Source organism: Elephas maximus, chromosome X (assembly GCF_024166365.1).
Source record: "Elephas maximus indicus isolate mEleMax1 chromosome X, mEleMax1 primary haplotype, whole genome shotgun sequence".
Classification (NCBI taxonomy): domain Eukaryota; kingdom Metazoa; phylum Chordata; class Mammalia; order Proboscidea; family Elephantidae; genus Elephas; species Elephas maximus.
Genome location: NC_064846.1, coordinates 145,086,266 through 145,113,116, shown reverse-complemented (window position 1 = coordinate 145,113,116; position 26,851 = coordinate 145,086,266). Strand labels below are relative to the sequence as shown.

The 26,851-nt window shown below is 38.7% G+C and overlaps 1 protein-coding gene across 12 annotated transcripts in view; it reads right to left on the bottom strand.

Moving 5' to 3' along the window:
- The window catches only part of DMD (dystrophin), a 2,447,064-nt gene that overhangs the window by 573,332 nt on the left and 1,846,881 nt on the right, over positions 1 to 26,851 (bottom strand). For all 12 annotated transcript variants that reach the window (XM_049872854.1, XM_049872851.1, XM_049872858.1 and 9 more), the window contains one exon: positions 16,166 to 16,320. In XM_049872854.1, the coding sequence (XP_049728811.1) occupies positions 16,166 to 16,320 (155 nt within the window). The remainder of the gene's footprint in view (positions 1 to 16,165; positions 16,321 to 26,851) is intronic.

Below are 26,851 nucleotides of genomic sequence, written 5' to 3'. Positions count from 1 at the left end.
GATGTAGTGCCGAAGATCAGTGCGCTTGCGCTATATCCCATAATACGTGATTCCAAGAGCTGCTGAAAGGACTCCATCTTGAATATCAGTGGGTTCCATCTTGGATTCCAGATGCATGTGCAACCTAATTAGCATGCACCGTCATTCTGAGAAGTACCCACCCCTTGAAAGAAGCCCACTAAATATTCATTACTGTATTGTCTCACCGCACCCATATAAGCCCTAGCCTTGCTCCCCTTTTCGAGTCAGTCTTTTGGAGAAGCCTAATCGTCCGCTGACTCCTTTTGCTTGACTCAAGCAAAATAAAGCTTGCTGAAGATAGAGTTTGTCTTTTGCATGCATTCTTATTCGGGAAAAACAAGGACCCTTTGTGTCAGATTGGCGATTGGTAACAGCCTCAGATTCACTGCAGGTTAGCTTCTCCCTCTGCTCAATTCTGCCTCCTTCATTTTCTTCCAACAATCTCAGTGTCTGTTTCCAGGGAGCCTAGCCTAAGTCTGTTGGTCTTTATTTTACTCTTCTTTTGAACTCAGTGAAAGCACCTTACATTTACATTTCTTCTTTCAATATTAAGCCTACCACTCCAATTTGTTGAAATATTTTTGGCTCCTGATGTTCTTGTCCTTGCTTTGTGTCACTGGTAAATTTGATAAGATGCTATTTACATCTTCTTCCAAATCACTGATGAAAATATTGACGAAGACAGAGCTGAGATTAGATTACTGTAAAAAGCTGCCAGAAACCTTCCTCTAAGTTGATATGACTCCACTAAACAGCAATAAAAGCAGCACAGGCCTCAGAGTTGTAGATTTCGATTGGAATACCAACTCTAAATAGAGGTCAATAGTTAGATTCATGGATAAAGAGAACAATGCCATTTTAGCTTCTCTAGAAAAGAAAAAAAATCTTAATAGGCAATTTAGGTACTATTTACATATTAAAAAAAAAACCCAGTACCATCAAGTAGATTCCAACTCCTAGTGACCCTAAAGGACAGAGTAGAACTGCCTCATAGGGTTTCCAAGGCTGAAATCTTTACAGAAGCAGACTATCACATATTTCACCCGCAGAACAGCTGGTGGGTTCAAACCACCAACTTTTCACTTAGCAGCTGAGTGCTTTAACCACTGTACCACCAGGGCTCCCTATTTATATATTACATATTAATAAATAATATTTCACTAGGGAAAACATAAACATCATTACTAATCATTATGAATGTATGATTCTCATTCATCTTAATTGTTTCAGGATGAAAATCATAATTTGGTCATTTTACAGAGGGTTTGTTTTCTTTACATATTTAAAAAAAGAAGTTGTAAAAAAATTAAAGTTGAAGTTTAATAGCTGAACCAATTTCACTGGCTAGAGCTAAAATATTTGCACCATAGAAGAGAAACACAGGCCCTCAGGAAATGTATGAATAGCCATAAATCTATGATAAAAAAAAATGTAGGTGATAATCTCTAAAGCTGTTTGGATTAGGTCTATCTGACTTGCTTTAAATGTTCTGTGGCATGAAGACACTGACTAGACACAGAATGTTATAATATTATCAGGGATTTGATGAAGCTAAGTACAAGCTGAATGTTAGAAGATATTTAACATACATAACCATTGCTTTGAATGTGGAATTGATTTCCCAATTAATGTAAATATTTTTCATCTATCTGAGTGAATATTGGAGACAGTTAAGTGGCTAGTGCATAAAATATTGGCTGGAGGCATAAGTATTGCTTTTGTTTCCGATTTTTCAGAAAGTCAATGTGTACCTTGGAGAATTATTTCATCCATGTTTGTTCTGTAAAAGATAATACCTGGCCATTGTTGTTGCTGTTATGTGCTGTTGAGTCAATATCTGACTCATAGTGATCCTACATGACAGAGTAGAACCACCTCATAGGGTTTCCAAGGCTGTAATCTTTATGGAAACAAGTCTCCAGGTCTTTCCTCCCACGGAGTGGCCAGTGGGTTCGAACTACTGACCTTTCCATTAGCAGCTGAGCATTTAACTGTTCAGCCACCAGGGCTCCTATCTGGCCATTACTTTCCTAATAAAAATGTGATAGGGATTTTCAAAAGGGGGAAAAAAAAAAACACTATCTGAAAATGATCTCAACTGTCAATAAATTGAAAGTAAAATAAACATAGGCAAAAATATATTTACAAAAATGTGATTAAAGAAAATGCCAAAAAATGTTATAGGTGGTTCTTTTTATCTCTAAAATGTTCAAATTTTCTTCAGTAAGTATCACTTCATAGTAGAAGAAATATATATATTTTTAAAATTTTTATTGTGCTGTAAGTGAAAGTTTACAGATTAAGTCAGTCTCTCACACAAAAACTTATATACACACCTTACTACATACTCCCAATTACTCTCGCCCTAAAAAGACAACCCGCTCCCTCCCTCCACTCTCTCTTTTCATGTCCATTTTGCCAGCTTCTAACTCCCTCTACCCTCTCATGTCCCCTCCAGGGAGGAGATGCCAACATAGTCTCTAGTGTCCATCAGATCCAAGAAGCTCACTCCTCACCAGCATCCCTCTCCAAACCCTGGTCCAGTCCAATCCCTGTCTGAAGAGTTGGCTTTGGGAATGGTTCCTATCCTGGGCCAACAGAAGGTCTGGGGGCCATGACCACCGGGGTCCTTCTAGGCTCAGCCAGACCATTAAGTCTGGTCTTTTTATGAGAATTTGGGGTCTGCATCCCACTGCTCTCCTGCTCCCTCAAGGGTTCTCTGTTGTGTTCCCTGTCAGGGCAGTCATAGGTTGTAGCTGGGCACCATCTAGCTCTTCTGGTCTCAGGCTGATGTAGTCTCTGGTTTATGTGGCCCTTTCTGTCTCTTGGGCTCGTAATTACCTTGTGTCCTCGGTGTTCATCATTCTCCTTTGCTCCAGGTGGGCTGAGATCAATTGATGCATCTTACGTGGCTGCTTGCTAGCGTTTAAGACCCAAGATGTCTCTCACCAAGGTGGGATGCAGAATGTTTTCTTAATAGATTTTATTATGCCAAATGACATAGATGTCCCCTGAAACCATGGTCCCCAAACCCCCGTCCCTGCTACACTAGCCTTCGAAGCATTCAGTTTATTCCACAAACTGCTTTTGGTTTAGTCCAGTGGTGCTGACCTCACCTGTATTGTGTGTTGTCTTTCTCGTCACCTAAAGTAGTTCTTATCTACTATCTAATTAGTGAATACCACTCTCCCTCCTTCCCCCCTCTCGTAACCATCAAAGAATATTTTCTTCTCTGTTTAAACTATTTCTTGAGTTCTTATAATAGAGGTCTTATACAATATTTGTCCTTTTGCAACTGACTAATTTCACTCAGCATAATGCCTTCCAGATTCCTCCATGTTATGAAATGTTTCACAGATTCATCACTGTTCTTTATCAATGCGTAGTATTCCATTGTGTGAATATACCATAATTTATTTATCCATTCATCTGTTGATAGGCACCTTGGTTGGTTCCATGTTTTTGCTATTGTAAATGGTGCTGCAATGAACATGGGTGTGCATATATCTGTTCATGTAAAGGCTCTTATTTCTCTAGGATATATTCCAAGGAGTAGGATTGCTGGATCATATGGTCGTTCTATTTCTAGCTTTGTAAGGAAGCACCAAATCGATTTCCAAAGCGGTTGTACCATTTTACATTCCCGCCATAAGTGTATAAGTGTTCTAGTCTCTCCACAGCCTCTCCAAAATTCATTATTTTGTGTTTTTTGGATTAATGCCAGCCTTGTTGGAGTGAGATGGAATCTCATTGTAGTTTTGATTTGCATTTCTCTAATGGCTAATGATCGTGAGCATTTCCTCATGTATCTGTTAGCTACCTGAATTTCTTCTTTAGTGAAGTGTCTGTTCATATCTTTGGCCCACTTTTTAATTGGGTTATTTGTCTTTTTGTAGTTGAGTTTTTGCATTATCATGTAGATTTTAGAGATCAGGTGCTGATCAGAAATGTCATAGCTAAAAACTTCTTCCCAGTCTGTAGGTAATCTTTTTTACTCTTTTGGTGAAGTCTTTGGATGAGCAGAGGTGTTTGATTTTTAGGAGCTCCCAGTTATCTAGTTTTTCGTCTGCATTGTTAGTAATGTTTTGTATACTGTTTATGCCATGCATTAGGACTCCTAACATTGTCTCTATTTTTTCTTCCATGATCTTTATTGTTTTAGATTTTATATTTAGGTCTATTTGGAAACCCTGGTGGCATAGTGGTTATGTGCTATGGCTGCTAAGCAAAGGGTTGGCAGTTTGAATCCCCCAGGCGCTCCTTGGAAACTCTATGGGGCAGTTCTACTCTGTCCTATAGAGTCGCTATGTGTCAGAATCAACTTGACGGCACTGGATATGTATTTAGGTCTTTGATCCATTTTGAGCTCGTTTTTGTGCATGGAGTGAGGTATGGGTCTTGTTTCATTTTTTTTGCAGATGGATATCCAGTTATGCTAGCACCATTTGTTAAAAAGACTGTCTTTTCCCCATTTAACTGACACTGGGCCTTTGTCAAATATCAACTACTCATATGAGGATGGATTTATGTCTGGGTTCTCAATTCTGTTCCATTGGTCTATGTATCTGTTGTTGTACCAGTAGCAGGCTGTTTTGACTACTGTGGCGGTATAATAGGTTCTAAAATCAGGTAGAGTGAGGCCTCTCACTTTGTTCTTCTTTTTCAGTAATGCTTTACTTATCCGGGGCCTCTTTCCTTTCTGTATGAAGTTGGTGATTTGTTCCTCCATCTCATTAAAGTATATCATTGGCATTTGGATTGGAATTGCATTAAATGTGTAGATCGCTTTTGGTAGAATAGACATTTTCATAATGTTAAATCTTCCTATCCATGAGCAAAGTATGTTTTTCCACTTATGTGTCTCTTTTGGTTTCTTGCAGAAGTGTATTGTAGTTCTCTTTGTATAAGTCTTTTACAACTCTGGTAAGATTTATTCCTAAGTATTTTATCTTCTTGGGGGCTACTGTAAATGGTATTGATTTGGTGATTTCCTCTTCGATGTTCTTTTTTTTTCGTGTAGAGGAATCCAACTGATTTTTGTATGTTTATCTTGTATCCCGATACTCTGCTGAACTCTTCTGTTAGTTTCAGTGGTTTTCTTGAGGATTCCTTAGGGTTTTCTGTGTATAAGATCATGTTGCCTGCAAATAGAGATAATTTTACTTCTTCCTTGCCAATCTAGATGTGCTTTATTTCTTTGTCTAGCCTAATTGATCTGGCTAGGACCTCCAGCACAATGTTGAATAAGAGCGGTAATAAAGAGCATCCTTGTCTGGTTCTTGTTCTCAAGGGAAATGCTCATAGTAGAAGAAGTATTTTAAAATATAGAAGAAGCTTGTAACAACAGAACAATAATAGATAAAATATCAAAACAGAAAACCAAAAAGGCACAGCCTGGGCTTAGGAATAAAAGAAACAGCTCTGTGGGTCAGAAATGGCATAGAAACACAAAGTGATGACCAGGGCTGAAGCCATGGGGCTGTTGGGCTCTGGGCGTGGAAGTAGCTCGTAGCTGCCAAAGAGTTCAGATTCTATTGAGTTCAAGAAACCAAAAATGCTCCATACAAGACCAGGGACCTGAGTCAAGCTCTTTGCTTCAGTGAGCCAGGGGTGGTATCAGGTTTCCTCTACTGGTGCTGCTGCTGACCATCACCTAAATCCAAACCAAACCAGTTTGAGCTGATCTCACCTCATGGCGACCACCACCTAGAATTGTTTAAATGAGCCCTTTTTTTGGGGGGGGGGTGGTGGTAGGTGGGATTAAAAAGTTTAAATTTCACAAAACTCACTAACTATATGCCCTACACAATTTTCAAATATAAGGAATACATTTAAATTAATGGTTTATAGAAAGAAAACCCCTATTATAAATTGAAAAAAGCCAGAAGATCCCCAACCTTCAAGACTGCTCGAATTGTAGAGGTTAAAACTGCCAGGCAAATGATGATTATATCCATTCATTAAATTATCTCAACTTTCCAAAATTAAATAAGAAATAAAAAGCCTGTTTTTGAAAATGATGCATGCAGATGGAAGGGAAAAGAAAAAATATAAATATAATCAAAAGTAATATAATGGGTAAGTATGCTGTCGCTAACGTTAATGGTTCAGTTAAACAATATGAAGGAAACTTTATCCCATTCACTTTCATTTTAGCCTCCATAATGTTAAAGTTACAAACAAAGAAAAGAAAGGTTGATTGCTGTCCCATAATTCTCCTTTAAGTAACTATTGTAATTTTTTTTTAATTTTAGAGTTTTTTTTTTTATTATTCATTAGTAAAATGTCTGTAGGGTGTGCTCATAGAACCCAGGTCAGGACTATAGGACTGGGTTAGAATGAAAATGGCTACTTGGCTACTTCACCAGGTAATTTTCCAAACCAGTAAATCACCAGCGATATGGTTCCAAATGTCTCCCTTTGCATGCAATCCCTGCAAACTGGAAACACTCTAATTACTTTAAAGGATATGACATAAAATGAAGCAGGCAGTTACTACTAAGAGCCTTTTAGATCCATATGAATCCCGACACTCCCTGGCCCAGAATTTCAAAGTTCCACATTACAGGTATTATATTATCCTACTGTAGGATAGTGAGAATTCTTATGCCTCATATTCAGTTGAGAAGATTGCGTCTCAGCTTATAAAAACAGAAGTGCCTTGTAACTATATATATAACTCCTCCTGAAGAGAAAAAAGAAAATTCCTCATACTGCCAAAAGAAGTATACCTAATGAAGTTACTGATGGATTGGGTTTTTTAATGTACTGAATCTTTTTATTCTTTACGATGGACTAGAAAGTATAGGTGCGCTGGTGGCACGCACAGTGGTTAAGAGCTTGGCTACTAACCAAAAGGTCAGCAGTTCTAATCCACCAACCACTCCTTGGAAACCCTATGGGGCAATTCTACTCTGTCCTACGGGGTCACTATGAGTTGGAATTGATTTGAAGGCAATGGGAGAGAGATGAGAGAAGATATAAGATAATTTTGTATGAGAGGGAAGTAAAAATAAGCTACTCTAAAATGAGAGGGTGGAACTGGTGGCTTTAGGGCCATTTTAGCTTTAATATTTATAACTATAATATAGTACTAATATATCATAAGCAAGACCTAAATATAAAATCTAAAACAATAAAGATCACGGAAGCAAAAATAGGGACTATGCTAGGAGTCCTAATGCATGGCATAACCAGTATAAAAAACATAACTAACAATCCACAAACACCAGAAGAGAAACCAGATAACTGGGAGCTCCTAAAAATCAAATACTTATGCTCATCCAAAGACTTCACCAAAAGAGTGAAAAAGACAGCCTACAGACTGTGAAAAAAATTTTGGCTACAACAAATCCGATCAGCATCTAATCTCTAAAATCTACAAGATACTACAAAACCTCAACAACAAAAAGACAAATAACCCAATTAAAAAATTGGCAAAGAATATGAACAGATATATGCACACCCATGTTCATTGCAGCACTGTTTACAATAGCAAAAAGATGGAAATGGCAAAAGTGCTCATCAACGGATGAATGGATAAACAAATCATGGTATATGCACACAATGGAATACTATGCACCGATAAAGAAAAATGATGAATCCGTGAAACATCTCATAACATGGAGGAAACTGGAAGGCATTATGCTGAGCAAAATTAGTGGCAAAAGGACAAATTTTGTATGAGACAGCTATTACAAGAACTTAGGAAAAGGTTTAAACACAGAAGAAAACATTCTTTGATGGTTATGAGGGTAGGGAAGGATGGAGAGAGGCATTTGCTAATTAGACAGTAGATAAGAATTATTTTAAGTGAAGGGAAGGACAACACATAATACAGGGGAAGTCAGCACAACTGGACTAAACCAAAAGCTAAGAAGTTTCCTGAATACAACCAAACACTTTGAAGGACAGAATAGCAGGGGCGGGGGTCTGGGACCATGGTTTCAGGGAACATTTAGGTCAATTGGCATAACAAAGTGTATCAAGAAAACGTTTTGCATCCCACTTTGGTGAGTGGTGTCTGGGGTCTTAAAAGCTGGCAAGCGGCCATCTGAGATGCAGCAATTTGTCTCAATCTACCTGGAGCAAAGGAGAATGAAGAACACCAAAGACATAAGGAAAATATGAGCCCAAGAGACAGAAAGGGCCACATAAACCAGAGACTACATCAGACTGAGACCAGAAGAACCAGATGGTGCCCGGCTTCAACTAATGTCTGCGCTGACAGGGAACACAACAGAGAACCCCTGAGGGAGCAGGAGAGCAGTGGGATGTAGACCTCAAATTCTCGTAAAAACACCAGACTTAATGGTCTGACTGAGACCAGAAGGACCCCAGAGGTTATGGTTCCCAGACCTTCTGTTAGCCCAAGACAGGAACCATTCCCAAAGCCAACTCTTCAGATAGGGATTGGACTGGACTATACGACACAAAATGATACTGGTGAGGAGTGTGCTTCTTAGCTGAAGTAGACACATGAGACTATGTGGAAAACTCCCGCCTGGAGGCGAGATGAGAACGCAGAGGGGGACAGGAGTTGGTTGAATGGACACAGGAAATACAGGGTGGAGAGAAAGAGTGTGCTGTCACATTGTACGGAGAGCAACTAGGGTCACATAACAATGTGTGTGTTAAGTTTTTGTATGAGAAACTGACTTGAATTGTAAACTTTCACTTAAAGCACACACAGAAAAAACAAGAACTTTCAGAAAAATGTCTGCATGCTTTTCAGAGTATATCACATATGTAAACGGCATGCATCATGTCTCAGGAGGAAAATGAAAATAAAAAGGTGCTGGCAGCAACATGAAGCTTTTTTTTATGAAAGCAAAGCTATTTTAAGGATAACAACCCTGGTCCAAGTGTGAAGGCCAAATAAGTATAGACTCATTGATGGCTGGGAGCACTGAGAAAAGGTGGTCGCAATCTCCCAGGCAAAAGAAGAGGGCTTAGGCTAAGAACATGACAATAGGGATAAAGAAAAGAGGCTAGCTTTTTAGAGTAATTTTTTAAAAATAGAATTCATAGGATTTGGAAGTCAATTTAATACATGTGTCAGTAGAGTGAAAAAGGGAGAGGGAAGGAAAGGTTGATGGTAATACTTGTTGTTGTTTTTGTGTTGGCCCCCAACTCAGAGACCCCATACACAACATGAAGGAATGCTGCCTGGTACTGTGCCACCTCTATGATTGGTTGTGGATGGGACCTTTGTGAAACATAGGGTTTTCAGTGGTTGATTTTTGGAAGCAGATCACTGGGCTTTTCTTCCTAGTCTGCAATTGCGCATCATAGCAACACACAAACCTCCACTGCCAGACAGGTGCTTGCTGCACATGGGCTGCATCGGCTGGTAATTGAACCTGGATCTTCCTCATTCTACTGCTGTACCACGAATGCCCCCTTAGGTAATTCTTAGGTTTTTAGTTTTTGAGACAATTAAGCTAGGCAATTAAACACCAGTGAAAACACAGGGAATCTAACATTGTTTTAGGGGCAGATGATGTATTCTGCTTTAGATGGTTTGTAGTCTGTAGTGTATGCAAGTGGAGATTTATGGTAAGTGGCTTAAAGTACAGTTCTGGAGATCAGGAAAAGGGTATAAAGATGGAGATAAAAACCAAGGAGTCTTATTATAAATGGTAGTTGAAGTCAACAGGCACAGTAGGAAATGTGTATAGAGAAAGAAGGGAGAGAATGAAGAATGGGATACCAACATGTAAAGATTGTCTAGAGGAGAAGGAGCCTACACTGATGATTGTGACAACTCCCAAGTTTGTATCTCTAGCCACTACCATTCCCTGGAACTTAAGGATTTTAAATCCAGCTATCTACTCCACATCTCCATTTGGATGCCTAAGAGGCATTTCAAATGTAGCATGTCTACATCTTCCTTCCCAAATGTGTTCTTCAGGGAGCCTTCCCCATCTCAGTAAATGGGAATTCAATGTGCCGTTGCTCAGGCAAAAAACCCTGGAGTCTTTCTTAATTCTTTTCTTTCTTTCATGACTTAATCCAATCCATTATAAAACCCTTTGGGCTCTGTGTTTAAAATATAGTAGTGTACAACCACTTCTAACCACCTTCATCTCTCCCATTCTAGTCTAGGCCAGTCATTTTTCAATTCAGTTATGAGAACAGTCTCCTAATGGTCTCACTGTTTCTGTTCATCCTTCTCTTTGCTCTGTTCGAACAAAGTTGCCAGATAACTCAAAACATGCCATTCCTCTGCTCAAAACCCTCCAATGACTCCTATCTCATTCAAAGTAAATGAGGCCCTAACGTAATCATATTCGTGTTTCCTCTCTGAACTCGTCACCTACTACACTCCTGCTCCCTCACTCCTTTCCTGCCACTGGTCTCCTTAAGGTTCCTCCAACATGCCAGGTGTAGTCTTGTTTCAGGGCATTTCCACTTATTATGAATCTCCTGGACTGCTTCTCTTCCAATTGTCTGCATGGCTCACATCGTTGTGTTCTTTTGGTTTTGCTTAAATGTCACCCCTTCAGTGAAACCTTTCTTGAACACTATATTGAAATGGCAACACTTCTGTCCGGCCACACCCACGCATAATCTCAACCCCCTTCCCTCTGTATGTTTCCACATTGCACCAAAGAAGAGAAAGTTTTAACTAATAGAGATGGTCAACAGGACCAATGTTAAAATCAAGTACATGGATAGACACAAATAGGGCAATTAGCGATTAGAAGAACATCGTCGATCTTAGAAAGTTCTTGTTTTATCATTAAAATGGTGGTGCTGGGGAAGCCAATTTGAGCGGCTCAAAGCCTAACTGGGAGCTGAAGAACAGGAAAGAGTAATGCCAATTACTGCTCCAAAATTTTTGATGGTAAGGGAGAAACAAGTTGTTATGAATTGAACTGTGTCCCCCCAAAATATGTGTTGTAAATCCTAACCCCTATAAAAAAAACCAAACCAAACCCACTGCCGTCGAGTCGATTCGGACTCATAGTGACCCTATAGGACAGAGTAGAACTGCCCTACAGAGTTTCCAAGGAGCGCCTGGTGGACTCGAACTCCTGATGTTTTGGTTAGCAGCCGTAGCACCTAACCACTACGCCACCAGGGTTTCCCTAACCCCTATCCCTGTGGTTATAATCCCATTTGGGAATGGGTTGTGTTTGTTACGTTAATGAAAGAGGGTTAGTGTAGGGTGTGATTTAAGTCAATCTCTTTTGAGATATAAAAGAGATTAAACAAGCAAGTTAGCAAGCAGAGATGTGGGAAGAGGGATGCCAAGCCACATGAAGATCACCCAGGAGCAGAAGTTCAAAAGAGACAAGGACCTTCTCCCAGAACCGACAGAGAGAAAGCCTTCCCTTAGAGTCAGCACCCTGAATTTGGACTTCCAGCCTCCTAACTATGAGAAAATAAATTTCTGTTTGTTAAAGCCATCTATTTGTGATATTTCTTTTATATCAGCACTAGATAACTAAGGCACAAGTGTAGCTGGATAGAAAAGATAGTACCCAAGAAAAGTCCTTTTAGGATGGAGAATACTTAAGCATCTTGGTTGGTTGAAAGGAAGGTGCAAGAAGAAAGAAGTCAAAGATCCTGGAGAAAAAAAGCAGAATAATTACCAAAAGAACATGTCGGAGAATGTAAAAGAGATTCGGTGCCCAGCTAGAGGAGCTCTTTTCCACATGCATACCAAAACCAAAGCCAAACCCAAACCCACTGCCATTGAGTCAATTCTGACTCAGTGATCCTATAAAAAAATAGGATAGAGTAAAACTGCCCCATAGGTTTCCAAGGCTATAATCTTTACGGAAGCAGGCTGCCATGTTTTTCTCTGGTGGATCGGCTGGTGGGTTCTGATTAGCAGCGGAGTGCTTAACCACGGCGCACCCAGGGCTCCTTCACACACAAAACGGGGCTTTTCTTGTTTTCTTCTAAACAGAAGAAGAAGAGAAAGGACTGAGGAATAGGGAGGCAAGGAGTGACTTACAAGTGCCTTTAAGGTTGCCAAAGATGGAGAAGAGAGAAAATTTTTCAGTTCATCCACTATTTATCGTGATCATCAGAATCTGGAATGTACTATTAGGGAGGACAGGATACTGAGATATTCTTTTAAGGAATAGAGTATGTGCATGCATGTACCTAGATATGCACACACACGTATGTATATGAGAGTATATGTGCATTTATGCATGTACAAATATATGTATATACACACACATCTACATTAAATCTTTCCTAGAATCTAGAGGGATTTGTCAGCTATCTGGGGGCTTATGTGAAGAACTTCCAGCCATGTGGAGCCCTCTTATGCTAGGACCAGCCCCTCTACTTAATAAGCTTGCTCCTTGCTGGCTGGTAGTTGTGGAAGCCCTCACACAGCTACAGACAGACAAGGCAGAGTTAATGCTCATTTCTTGTTTAAAGAGCGATCCTGGAATAGAAATAAGGAAATGAAATCTCATGACAGTGCCATCATAAAGCCATCAGCCAGATGGCAGTCCTTGAAATCTAATCCTTAGAGGCTTCCCACGATAATTTGTAATATCCACATCTAATATTATCTTATTCAGAAATTCATATCTATTCACAGAGATTGAAGAGAGAAATGAAGTTGCAGAGGCCCACATTTCTGGCTTTATATGTTAACATGGACTCTATAGGGAATACGATCAGAAAAACAAAATATTTTTCTCCATAGGTCACAATGATGATCTATGCTCTGATGAGTTTTTATACTGCAGAATTTAGTTGAGCTTTTTCTTCTTTTCATGAATGGTAGATTAATTTCTTTTAGACATATTTGGCAATTTATATTTATCTACAGGAAAATGATAATATAAAAAAGACCTGGTCAAAAGCCCATGTAGAATTTGAAGATTCCTCTGATCTGTGAATAAACTTAAAGACTAAAACACAAAATTAGTTTACTTTTGTTTTTTTATTATGTCTTAAAACTACAGCCTGCCAGTGCATCAAAGCTACAAATATTGGATTGTTTTAAATAGGCTGCCAAATATATACAATTTTTGCATTGATTTATCCATATGATTCAGAATTTCAGTGAAGGCAATAACTGAGTAGCAAACGATGTCTCACCTGAACAGTGAGAAATGATGCAATGAGGATGTTTTCAACAGAGATTCTCCTATCTAAAAATTCTTGGTTAAAGATTTTTTTCAAAGCTATGAGATATTTTCTCCTATAACCCAAGCGTCAATGTCATTAATCTTTCCTTTTTAAATTGAGTTTATAGGATGAACAACAAGAGTGAAAGTTTTTATATCCTGCCATATAGCTGCAGTTTTGGAGACTTTAAACACCAACATTAGAAAATGGATAGAAGAAATAAGGTAGAAACAAGGAAATGGAATAACCACTTTGTAAAGGAAACACTTTAAAATTGGCACTAACTCTTTTTGGAGTGATATAGCACATAAATGTTATAAATATACTCTTAACTGTTTAGCTAAACACACACAAAGATGATCAAGAGCAGAAGATCACATAAAGAGTTTTCTTTATCTAGCTAGCATAAGATCTATAGGAATGCAAAATAAGAGAAGCTATAGCCAAAGCAGGATATGGTTTAAACTGTCCAATTGACACAAATAGCCTACACAAAATGTGAATTTCTAATGTAGAAGATAGCAGCAGTCAATTGACTGTGGACTGTCTTCAAATAGCAATGGATATGCCACTAAAGGCTTTAAAAGTGAGAGGAAGGTTAGCTACATGAATATACTGCATTTTAGAAAGATCATCCTGAATTATCTATGGAGAATGGGTGGAAAATAGGAAGACTAGAGAGAGGGAAACCAGTTAGGTGAGTGATGTGGTCATTCAGGGAAGAAATGATAGTTGGAAAGTATGCATGGAGAGAAGGGACTGTATTTGGAAGTTACTTAGGTGGTAAAGAGCTTTCTAACAGCTTAGCTATTGGGATGGCCGTGTAAAGGGAAGAGTCAAGCATGACATCTAGGTTTCAGGTTTGGACAATCAGATGGGTGGTGGTAATGTTCACTAAGATGGGGATCGTAGAAAGAGAAGTATGTGTATTTCGAGAAAGAGGTTGTAGGAGGCCAAAGATGAGTTGTGCTTTGAATCTATTCAGTTCGAAGTTCCTGTGGGACAATAAAATGAACTGGAAGCAGTAGGATATACAGATACGAAACTCAGAAGAGCATTTCAACTGGCAATATAGATTGGATAGTAATCAGCAGACTAAAAGTATACAAGTGGTTGGATTTTCTCTAAGAGTATGTGTAAAGTGAGAAAAGAACAGGGAAGAACTTTAGAGGCATGAGTCAAAATTAACTTGGTGAATTGCAGATTCTGTATGGGCCAACTAAAAATATAAATTGGCTTCTAAAATTCTAATAACTTTACCCAGTGGGAAAGTAAATACATATCTTCTTTATTTGAAAGGTTTTTAGAGACAAATACAAAAAAAATATAAATTGGAAGCCCTTCCCTTGAATAATCTAAAGACCTTGAGAAAATGAGAGAGCCTCTTGGGGAATCAAGGAGTGTGAGAATGTGGTGAGAAGGGTCTTCTAGAAAGAGTGTTGTAAATGGGATAGGCCAGTTTCCTGAAGCCCTAGTTTTGTACCACAAACAAGCTTTCTTCTTGGTCCCTTCTTAGCTTACATTCCCTGAACTCACCAAATTCATTTCTGATCTTAATTTGCTTTCCAAAAAGAGACTTTTCTTTGAGAAGCAGATACTTCCTATTGATACTTGACAATTAACTTTCTGATACCAACTGATCTCATATGAACAAGCCTTCCCAAGCCTAAACTACCCTTCTTTAACTAAACAGATCTGTATTTGGAGCAGAAAGTCCAAACTTTGCCACGCAGAGGAGGCAGTAATTTTGAGAATTTTTTCCACATATCGGCCCTCCATTGAAGCTTGCCTTCTTTCCGCTAGGGCTTCCTTGACAGGGCCCCAAATGTAACTCCTCAAATTCAGGTTGAATCTTCTTTTTTATGGTCATTTGAATACCCACCATTTGGAATTCAGAAGGAGAACTGCTCTATTCTCCAGTGTCAATAGCTTTGATCAAGTTTCGAGGGAGTTTTCATTCTTCAGTCTTTAACTTCAGGTTCAAGATTTACTTGGTCTCTCAGTTTTCGTGTATCAATAACTCATTACTCCTAAGAGTTCCTGCTCTTAGTTCAAAATCTTTTTTTTTTCTCTCTCAATCGTGGCCTTTTCCTTTTTTAATAAAGACCACCTAATTGACTTCCTGATTTCTTCAGTAATTCATGTCATCCTCTGGGGTTTACTTACCTTTCACTGTGGACTTCCTCATCATTGTACAGGTATATTTGCCTCCATTTTCTGACTCATCTCAAAATGAGTACACCAACAATCGTTAACTTACCACAGCATGTGCAATGTAATTCTACATTATGCAAAAAGAATCATCATTCGACACATATTTACCATCTTCCTATTATACACAAAGCCCTGGTTCAGGACCTGGGAATGTGTCAAATAAAACAGACACAGTCTCTGCTCATGGAATTTAGAATAATATGGAGGACAAACATTAAATAATTAGTTAGATAAACCTTTTTATTTATAATTGGGATACCCGTACACCCGTTGCCGTTGAGTGCTAATAAATAAGAGAACAGGATCTAGTTTGAGGAGATGGTTTCTCTAAGACCTATTGATTGCCATGGATATACAATAAGAAATGAAGCTATGAATCATATTACCCTATATGGATTTTCCCATTGGGTGTGTGGAGTAAGATACAACTATGGCACCATGGACAGCTGTAATGCCATCACGGAGCCCAAATTCACCTCTTTGTCAGATTAAAAATGGAAGAACATGTGCCATGATGGAATAGAAAGATATTTCTTGGGATATAGTCCTCAAAGCAGTCTGATAAATGGTTCTCCCAGCTACAAATCAGTCTTCTGTTTTTGTCTAGTCTCTTGCTTTTGTCACTAGCTTGTGACTGTGGCAAATCATTTAATCTCATCAGACCTCAGGTTCCTCATCTTTAAAATAACAGGACTTTAGCCAAGCTTGAACCCTTCCAAGTCCCAGTTTAGCACAATTGGGAAAACAAATTTGCATTGTCCATTCACTGTCATCACCCCATCATGATAGCCAAGAGTAGTTTTAGAAATAATATCATTCATACCTTTTATGAATGCTTCCCCAAGAAGCATTGATGTTCTCTGTGATCATGTGTACTTTTCTGGTATCATCGGTAGAATAATCCCGGAGAAGTTTCAGTGCCAAGTCATTTGCCACGTCTACATTTATCTGCCACTGGCGGAGGTCTTTGGCCAACTGCTATACATTGTATGGGAAAGAGAATGAATGTCAGTTTTTTTTTTTCCCCTGAAATTTCTACTTGGGGTTTCTTAAAATGCTTCATAAATCGCTTCTGAATCCTCAGGTCAGGACATGTCTACCTGATTGCTTTTAACCGACCGTGTGGTTTAGTCAATCATGACAGAATAAGCGAATCCATTTTTCATCACAGGACTTTTCAAATGCACCATCTTGAGCAATAACCAATATCAGATATTTCAATTTAGTAGAATTAATTGGAAATAAACTGGGCTTAATTTTTTTTATCATGGGAGAGAGCAAACTATAAAAATAAGCTTCAATGTAATTGTTGAGAATATGACATATAACAAATAAGAACAAAAAATTATCTCATGTATTTCTTTCGCTTCGTTAACTTGTTGAATTGTTTATGTAATTAGTGCCATCTACTGGCATTCAACTAAACCTGCATACAGGAAATACTGAACAACGATGAAAGATCGGTGTTGCTGTTCTAGTTAGTAACTTTTTTTCAAGGATCAGTTTATTCATAATACTTTTCAAAATATCCTACATTAAAATTATAATAAAAATCCAAATATAAGAATCATACTAAACCAAATCACCTGTTTTCTTCTTTGTGTTTGGTAATTGAGTGTTATCCAACTACCCATGTCATCGCTTGGAACCTTGTATTCAAAGGTAGACGTAGACCAATGGTAGGCTTATCTGAAAGTATATCCGTGATGGTTTATGTTATGTGCCAACCTGTCTAGGCTGTAATTCTCAGTTTTATGATCTGATGTAAGGAGAGTTTTCTTGGGGGTGTGGCCTGCATCCAATATATATGGATGTTCTGGCAAAGCTCTCTTTCTCTCCATTCTGCATCCAACTTGTCATCATCTGACCTCCGGTTCTTGGGATGTGAGCCAGCAGCTTGCCGCCTGACCTGCAGATTTTGGGATTTACAAGTTCCTGCAGCCCGACGAGCCAGCAGCCTGCCCTCTAATGTGCTGATTTTGGGTTCGTCAGGCCCTGCAATCACGTGAGACAGGAGAAGCCTCCAGCCTGATGCTAGACCAACGGATTTGGGATTTGCCAGCCTCCACAACTGTGTGAGCCATTTCCTTGAAATAAATCTCCCTCTCTACATTGGTTTTGTTCCTCTAGAGAACCCATCCTAAGACATATATTAAGCTGAAATTTTTTTCAGATTAAAAAAATTTTTTATTGTGCTTTAGGTGAAAGCTTACAGCACAAATTAGTTTCTTATTCAAAAATTTATATGAAAATTGCTTTGTGACATTGGTCACAATCCCTGCTATGTGTCAGCACTCTCCCCCTTTCCCTTTTCACCCCAAGTTCCCCATGCGCATTTGTACAGTTTTCCAGTCTCTTCCTGCCTTCTCATCTTTGCTTTTGGGCTTGCGTTGCCCATTTGGTCTCCTATAGTTGATTGAACTAGGAAGCACGTTCCTCACATGTGTTATTATTTGTTTTACAGGCCTGTGTAATCTTTGCCTGGAGGGCAGACTTCGAAAGTGGCTTCAGTTCTGAGTTATCAGGCAGTCAGGGGAAGGGGGGGCGGCTATAGACTCAGGGATTCCTCCAGTATCTATCAAACCAGTAAGTCTGGTCTTTTTGTGTGAATTTGAATCTCATTCCATATTTTTCTTCTGCCCTGTCCAGGACCCTCTTTGTGATCCCTGTTCAATCTGAAATTTTTATTAAACACTTCTGCAAGTGCATGGAGAAGCCCTCTAAGCATTAAGATAATATTAAATTGCTAAGATACTTAAGTCAAATTCTACATGGTAGGTTAAGCCAAGGATAAATAGAGAGAAGAATAGGATCAGGCAATTTAAACAAGAGAAAGAATAAAAAGTTTTTTATGAATTTTTTTTTTTTAAGTTAACCTCTAAGTGAGAAAGAAAGTTCTATGGCAAAACTATCATAGTCACGTAGTACTGCTGGGAACACTATCTATTAGGACAATTTGGCAACAGATATCCAGTGACATACAAAAGCTTATCCCGTTACATGAAGTAATCTCATTGTTGGTACTTTATCCTAATAAAATATTTAAAAGAAGAGAATAAAGATGTTCATTAAGTAAAATAATAAAAAAAGAGAAACAATTTCAATGTTTAATGAGGGAATATTAAAATAACATAATGTATCAACCCAATGGTCTAGTATGCACTAAATATGCATAGAAATCATAAGTAAAAAACAGGACATAATTTGTATCTATGCTATATTTTTAACTGTAAGAACACGGAGTTATGAATTGGAAAGGGAAGAGAGGAAATTGAAAATAATTGATGTTTCCGAAAAGAGGGGTCTTCTCAGATTAATATTTCTTCTTTCATGTTAGTATGATGTTAATATAATAAAAAATATCATACTAATAGTTTTTAGGATAGCTTCAGTATGTTTGGTTGGACTATAATTCTTTGAAAATGTATAATTTGTATGTGATCTGGCATTTCTCCGTTAATTTGAACATCCTGTTCTAGATTTACAGTAAACAAAAGGCGTTTACTGCATATAGCAAGTAGACCCAGATTATCAAACTAGTACCAAACAGCAGAACAACATTAACAACCATGCAGCTAAAGCCAATATCATTAACTTTTGCTAAGGAAACAGTAGAGACAGTTTCTGAGGCATACAGCATAGCCGCGGCTACTACAAAGCAATTAAAATTTATCCTTGTGGAATGCCTGCCTTTCCTCTGTGCTCCTTTTATCAAGCCCGGCAGTCCCTATTTTCCACTTTTTAGATCTCCATGCTATTCAAAAACCCTGCTGAGGTAAAACACCACCCCCCTTAAAGGCTTGCCCTTTCTAGGAATTTTCTGGCGGTACAAAATTACCTCTCTTTCCTTTCGCCTCCTCACTCAAGCCAAATCTATAGTGATATAAGTGATGTATACTAAGATATGAATGACCAATCAGCCTTTATTATCCACAGAGTGATATTTGCATTTTAAAAGAAGAGCTTATTATCCGCCTCAATTAAATCTCTAGTCAGTAGCATAAGAATCCAAAACCCTGAGACCAATAACTTGCTTACCTTCTTAGGAGGTAATTCCTCCTAAGAAGGATACAATTGTTAAAGAAATACTCATGAATCTGCATAAGACCATATATCTGTAGGCTTAGGAAGACAAAATATATATAACAATTTTAGTGACAGTAATTAAAATCATTTATTTTGCCTGAGCAAATATACAGTCTTGGAAGCCACGCCCCACTGGTGGGTTGCTACTTGAAATGTCTAGGTATAAGAGGATACACTCTTTAGTTGTAATTTATAGACCATAAAAAATAGCTAGAAATATAAGTTGCAAAGTATGCTAGAAGTTTTCAACAATTCTGAAGGAAATAGCAAGCTAAAGTTAAATTAGAGGCTTCATAGTGAAAAGGTAGCAAAGGAGTGAGACTTGACTTCAAACCAGAGCCTTTTGATATACTTTAATGCCTGAAAGGCAAAAATACCCATGCATATATTTTTCTCCAAATTTGTATTCACACTGGAAGTCAGATTTGTATACCTAAGGAAATACTGACTGAGTGCTTACCTTCTCTGAATACTGCCTAGATTTTACAAGGATGCAGGATTAAAAAGAAGAACTACCACTAACCTTGACTAACATTGAGAGGGCTAAGGCTGTTATCTGAACTCAGAGGTTCTCCACTGCAGCTTTCTTTTCTCCCTTCTAAAGATATTCACCAGAACAGACTGGTTTCCCTTTCTCCTAAGGTAATATGCTGACCCCTAAGGCTTTACCCAAGTGTCATTCGCCCTAGGAAACACGACCTTGACCGGCTTTGCCTACCACTGTGAAATTTACTACTGGGATTATGCCAGACCACAGAAGGAGTGTAAATTCAAAAATACAATAGAATTCACACACTCCTTTTCTTCCTGAATTCCATTTACAAGGTATACACTACAGGAAATTGTTTGTGTGGTGATCAGCGTATGTGAAGAAATTTAAAATGCTGTGAGCACTAGCCTATAAAAAATATGATTCCATGGGTGTATGTGTGTGTTTTCTATGAAGAACAGAAAATGCTAAATTCCCGAAAGATTGTGTCCCTAACCAGGAAAACAATATTTCATATTCAAATTTAATATGATGCTGCTATAAAATGTGTTGGGTGTTTATATAGAATATTTCAGGCAGAAAATGATTTCTGACTATAAGACATCTTGAAGTAAGTTCAAGAAGTTTAAGTGTTAACTTCTTTTTTTTTTTTTTTAATTTTAATTCATGAAGAGAAAGACTAGTTAAAAGTCCAGGCACCAGAACTGAGGCAGGCAGCCTCAGAGCCCACCCCTTCTAAGAAACACCTGCTTTGGCTTATTCTCCTACACTGAGCAGGATAAGCTGCACTTGCTTCTGAAATTGTTCTTGACAAGATAACCACAGAACGGACCATAGATGGCCTCAGTCCTCCTCTGGGTGGGGACTTCACATTCTAATGAAAGAAAATCAACCTCTTCCTCCATCCTAGGAGATGGAACCCTTGTCTAAAGAAAATGCATAGTCATCCCCAAGCTCTGAGCGCCTGGATAAAGGTCAATCCTGAATATTCATGAATAATTTGCATTTCCTTGCGTGCTCTCTATAAAAGCCCACCTCCTCAAGATGCCTGCAAGCAATCTTGGAGGAAACAGCCCCTATTGCTCCTTTCCGTGTGCAGTGAAATAAAGGCGTCTTTCTGATCCCCCACCTCAGCCTCTTGTTTATTGGCTCTAACAAGTCACGCCAAGCAAAACTGGGGGTTTGCACTCAGCAACAGAATGAGCCTGCTGGGTTTGAATCCTGCTTTGATCACTTCATAGATATGTGGCAAATGGGAAAGTTATTTATGCTCTCTGTGTCTCATTTTCCTTCTTTGTTAAATAGGAATAATAACAGTATCTATGTCAAAAGCTAATTTGGAAAATCCAGGAAAAACACTTAGAATAATGCCTGGCATACCTAAAGCATTAAATAGATATTAGTTTTTATCATCATCATCATCATCGCTACTACTACTACTAGTACTTGTAATGAATCACACTCTATTCACCACAGGGTGAGCCCCTACTAAATACAAAGCAAGGTGCTTGTAGTTTTATAGACATTGTCTATAAACACTGTAGCTCTAAAAGGCTCCCTTTAATTTTTAGAAGATAAAAGTGAGTGTATAGACCTATGATTAAAATTTTAAGGTTGAGTATTGTTTAAGGTTTCTTATAAAATGTTTATTGGGATATTCACCTACAAAAGAAATAAACATTTGTTCTGCATAAACTGCATTTAAAAATTTTAATGACCTTGACTCAGAGGAGCTTCATGAAAGGCAGTGCAAAGTGATGGAAGTCTTGCTTGGCCCTTGTCTTACAGAAGCCATTAATCTTTGTGAGTCCCATTTTGTCATCTGTAAAATAAGATTGGGGCTACTTACTCTGCCTAAGGAGCCCTGGTGGCACAGTGGTTAAGTGCTTGGCTGCCAACCGAAAAGTCAGTGGTTGGAACCCACAAGCCAGTTTGCTTCCATAAAGATTTACAGCCTTGGAAACCTTATGGGGCATTTCTACTCTGTCCTGTAAGGTGGCTATGAGTTGGAACCACTAGAGGAAAATGGGAGATGGGTGATAGGTTACTTACTCTGACTATGCCTCACACTTGTTGTGAAGTATCAAAATCAAAATCAAATTGCTTGGGAAATCATAAACAGCATCCTAAAATATTTTTAAATAAAAAATCCTTCATATTGGATTTCTCTCATTTTGCCTAGATTACTGTATTTGCGTTCAGATAATAAGAGAGTCATAAAAATATAGTTCTGTGAGCTAATAGCTAAGAGCTCATTAGCTTTTAGATCCATTCTCTGCCCATCTCCTATTCTGCTCAGTATTACAGAAGGGCTAACCCCTGAAGGGGGTCAAAATTTCCGGGGATCTCTAACCCTCTGACTTCTAGCTGGGTTAGACCAATGACAGGCATAGCCGGGATATTGGACAGCAGGAGGAAGGATGGAACTTGGGTATTTCTCCTCTTCTCTCTGTATCTGGGCCCTGTCTCCTTTGTGTCTATAGTTCTCACCAGACAGGCCCTCTTTGCATAGTACCAGTACCAGCTATGCAGCTCCCACAGTGTTCTTTTTGCATGAGATGGATCTGACTTCTGGGCTTTGTTAACACCACCTCCTCCTGTTGGGCCTAGTGGTATGAGTTTCCTGATGTTGCTAAACTTTGGAATGCCTCACTATCCCCTGTTGGGCTTCTCAGCTCTTACATTAACCATGGGACCAGTCCCCTGTATTAAACACCTTCTGTTTGAAATACCTAGCATGGTTTCCAGACTAGAGTCTGACACAAACTGGAAGAAATTTCCTGGCAAGTGATCTGCCTACTATAACACAGGGGAAATTGAACATATCAAGTGTAAATTTCATCATATATCAGACTTTATATCTTGCGTCCCTCTTTCAACTCTCAGCGAAAGAGGTGCCTTTTCTGCTATTGGAAGCCCTTTTCTCCGTCTGGGCAGCCATCTATTCTGGAATCTTCCTCCATGTACTTTCTCCCTAGGTGTTTTCAACCTCTTGCCTCTTTGTAGGGTCCTTCTCCACAGCCTTCAAACGTGAGCGTCTTTCCCATCTTTACAAACCAAATAACAACAACTAAATACACTGCACCCTATCATACTCTTTCCCTTCACAGGCAAGCTCCTGAAAAAAAAAGATACCGGTTGCTCTTGAGTTGATTCTGACTCATAGCAACCCTATAGGACAGAGTAGAACTGCCCCATAAGGGTTTCCAAGGCTGTAATCTTTACTGAAGCAGACTCCCACATCTTTCTTCCATGGAACGGCTGGTAGCTTTGAACCACTGACTATCTGACTAGTAGCCAAACACTTAACCACTGTGCCACCAGGGCTCCTTGCCAAGCTCCTTAAAAAGAAGGCAAATATTCACTCATTGCCTCAATTTGTGAGCCCTGGTGGCACAGTAGTTAAGAGCTTGGCTGATTATGTTCCTGCCACTCTATAGTTTATCAAAATCATGCTTCTACCATCGCCATTCCATTAAAACTACTCTGACAGAAGTCACTGTAGCAGATTGAATTATCAGCCCCAATTCTTTACCTTTCCCTGTAACCATGCTCTTTGCTACATAACGTTGAAATTCCTCTTACAAAAGGCAGAATTGATGTCCCTGTCCTTGATGCTGGGTTTGGCCATGTGACTTGTTTTGCTTAATGGAGCTTCACAGAAGTGACACAAGTAGGTTTGAAATGTTCTTGTGCAGTGAAGCTAACCCTTTTGCATTTCTGCCATAACCATGAGACAAACATGGCCTGGGCTAGCCTGCTTGTCACAGGAGGAGGATGAGTGACGTGTGGAGCAGAGCCAGCCTAATCAACCCAGAGCTGCAAGCCTGCACGAAAAAAAAAAATATATTGTTGTATGCCTCTGAGATTTTGAGGTATTTTTTATGAAGCATTTTTGTGCAAATAGTTCACCGATTCAGTCACCAACATCCAACACCTGTGGAAAGTTTTAGATTCTCTTTTACTCGATTTATTTCCAGCAACTGGTGCTCTTTACTACTCTCTTCTTGAGGTTCTCTCCTCCCTCCTCCCTCTTTGGGTCTCCTCTGTTCTCTCTTATGGTTCAATTTTTCTTTTCTGCCTGTCCCTTAAATGTTGGTGTTCTATCCTTAGCACAATCTTCTCCCTTTGTAGTGTAAGTTGATCCTTAACTGGAGGAGGAGACAGGGAGAATACCCAGACAGCAGATGTATCATAATTTTCCCTTATATCCAAACTTCTATCTCCATTGCCACTACTTTAATGTAGGCCCTCATCATCTCTTGCAAAGACTCCACAATGACCTTTTTATTGTTTCCCTCCCTCCACTCTCAAACCCTTCCCATCCATTCACATACAGCTGTTCAAGTGATCTTTTTGAAATGCAAATAGAATCACATTGCTTCTTTGGTAAAATCTTTCAAAGGCACCCTATTAACTACAGGACAAAGCCCCAAACTCTTTCCTTGGATTGTGAGGCCCTCGAATATATGACCTCTGCCTACATACCAACCTTCATCTTTTGTTATCTTCTTTCCTAATGCCCAATCCCATGATTGTACAACTGAGAATACAAAAACTCAGAAATGTTAACGCTCAGACAGGTTAAGTGATTTGTTGACAGTGACTCAGCTAGTCAGTGAAAGAGGCATCATGAAAATGCAGGTTTCTTGACTCCCAATTCAGGGTTCAAACACAGTTAAATAAAATACGATTCCATATAAAAGAGTTTAAGGAAAATGATTGTGTTTATCATAATTGAACTTTGAAGACTATAAAATCATCTCCTTGATGATTATAGCATGATTGGAAAATTACTGTGTATGATAGAGTAAGAAGGATCCAAACAAAGACAGCTGAAAAAAAAAAAACACATAGTTGGTTTATTTAAAAAATCACTAAACAATTTAGTCCTAAGTTGAATTAATGTTCTATAAATCTTTATTGGGAAAAAGAAACATAATTTCTTTCTTCCTTGTGTGAATTAAAATGACCTATAAAACCTCTTTATGGATTTATAATAGAAAATGTTAAAATATCTGTAAGGAAGCTATTTCAAAAGTAAAGCCTCTCACCATTAACTTCAAGACTCATCTATTAAACCTCTGACATTACCAGACGACTCTGTTTCAGATCTATACAGGGGATACTATTTAAGAAAATGGCCCTCATTTTCCAGCTTACTGGAAATGATTAATCTTTTCAATAGCTTTGAGGACTACATACCACAGTTGTTACTTTTTTGTCCTTTCAACAATGACTACAAGCCGAGAGCAGGCTAGTAAATGTGTTATCGGCCAACCCATTAGAGTTCCATTATTTTCTGTCTTACATGGCTTCATGTAATGAATTTTTATAATTAAACTAATGGCATACAATTTATTTTTCCCCCTCTTTTTTTTTTTTTTTTTACTTTCAGGCCCCATTTCTCTTCCAGCTTCTTTGGAATAAGTTTTATACAAAAAGAAAGGAGGAAAGCCCTCCAAGTGCTTCATTACCTTAATTTCATTATGACATTTTGGAAAGCATTCTCTTTAGCTGGGCTCTCTCTTTAATTTGCTGACTTTATTAAAGGCTTAAGCAGTGTTGTAATTAACAAATCACCCAGCTACCCCAGGCATCTAAGAGAAGCCTGGTTGAGAGGCTACAGAAATGGTTGGGTAGAAATGACTCCAGAGAGAATCCTAGGGGTAAAAAAAAAAAAAAATTTTTTTGAAAGTAGCATTTTCTTGGCTATTTCTCAAATCTCATGAGTCTACTGTGGTAGACTGCATTACTGTCCACAAATAATCAGTTCCCTTTCATGCTGGAGGATTATACATCTCCATGCCATTGAACTAAGGGATGACCATGTGACTGGTGTTGGTTGCTTGTCACTTCTGGGCAGAAAGTTAAAGAATCAGTGGCAATCCTTACCACGCTCCCTGTCTCTGTGATCATGGAAGCCTGTATCAAGACAGAGCTGCCATTAACCACAGTCCCTGCCTGACCAAGCTAAGTAGAACTCCATTGCTAACCCGTGACAAACACTTAACATGAGTAAAATATAAACTTTGTTGAAAGCCCCTGAGATTTTGGAGTTGCTTGTTACTGCAGCATAATTTAGCGCATACTGATTTGCATACCTACTCAAGTACCACCCTGTCTCAGATAGACTAGGACAATTCTAACATCTTCAGACAGTTTGGGGCCAGGGCCAGGGCCAGGAACAGAATATAAACTAGTATAATGACACGTAAAGAATAAATTCTCTTTGCCATGAGAAGAGAGGAACTGGATGGTATCTGGCTATCATTACTGAACGTTTTGATCAAAGATTCAGTAGAGGAATCCTGACCAAAAGGGAGAAAATGCAGAATAGAATTCAAATTCCCATGGAACCCAGACTTTCTGGAGCCATGGAAGCTGGATGAACCTCTGAAATTATTGTCCTGAGATAATCTTTAAACCTTAAACCAAAATATTCCCTGAAGTCTTCCTAAAACCACACAATAGTTTAGCTTAACTGGCAAAGAAGGTTTGCCTTGAGCATTGTGCTCTTTTAAGAACTATCTGTATGGGATCCAACTGACAACAGCAACTCAAAAGATTAGATAGGAAACTAGGGGGCAGTGAGTTTACAATAATGGGGGAGGAATAATTCGGAAAAGAGGGTGAGAATGGTTGGGCAACTTGAAGAATGTAATTGACGTCGCTGAATTGTACATGTAGAAATTGCTGGTGTACGTTCTGCTGTGTTGTTCTTAACAGTACCAAAAATGAAATAAATTACAAAAAGAGAAGGAAAAGTTCTTTTGCTAATAAATAGAAAGCTCTAAAAACATGGAGGAAATATTCACAGCAACAATTATTTCTGTCTTTCGGAGCTAGAGGTAGTATCTCTGAATACATTCTGTCTGACAGGATCTACCTATCTTGATCAAAAAAGAAAGGAACTCTGTAGTCATTCTGTGA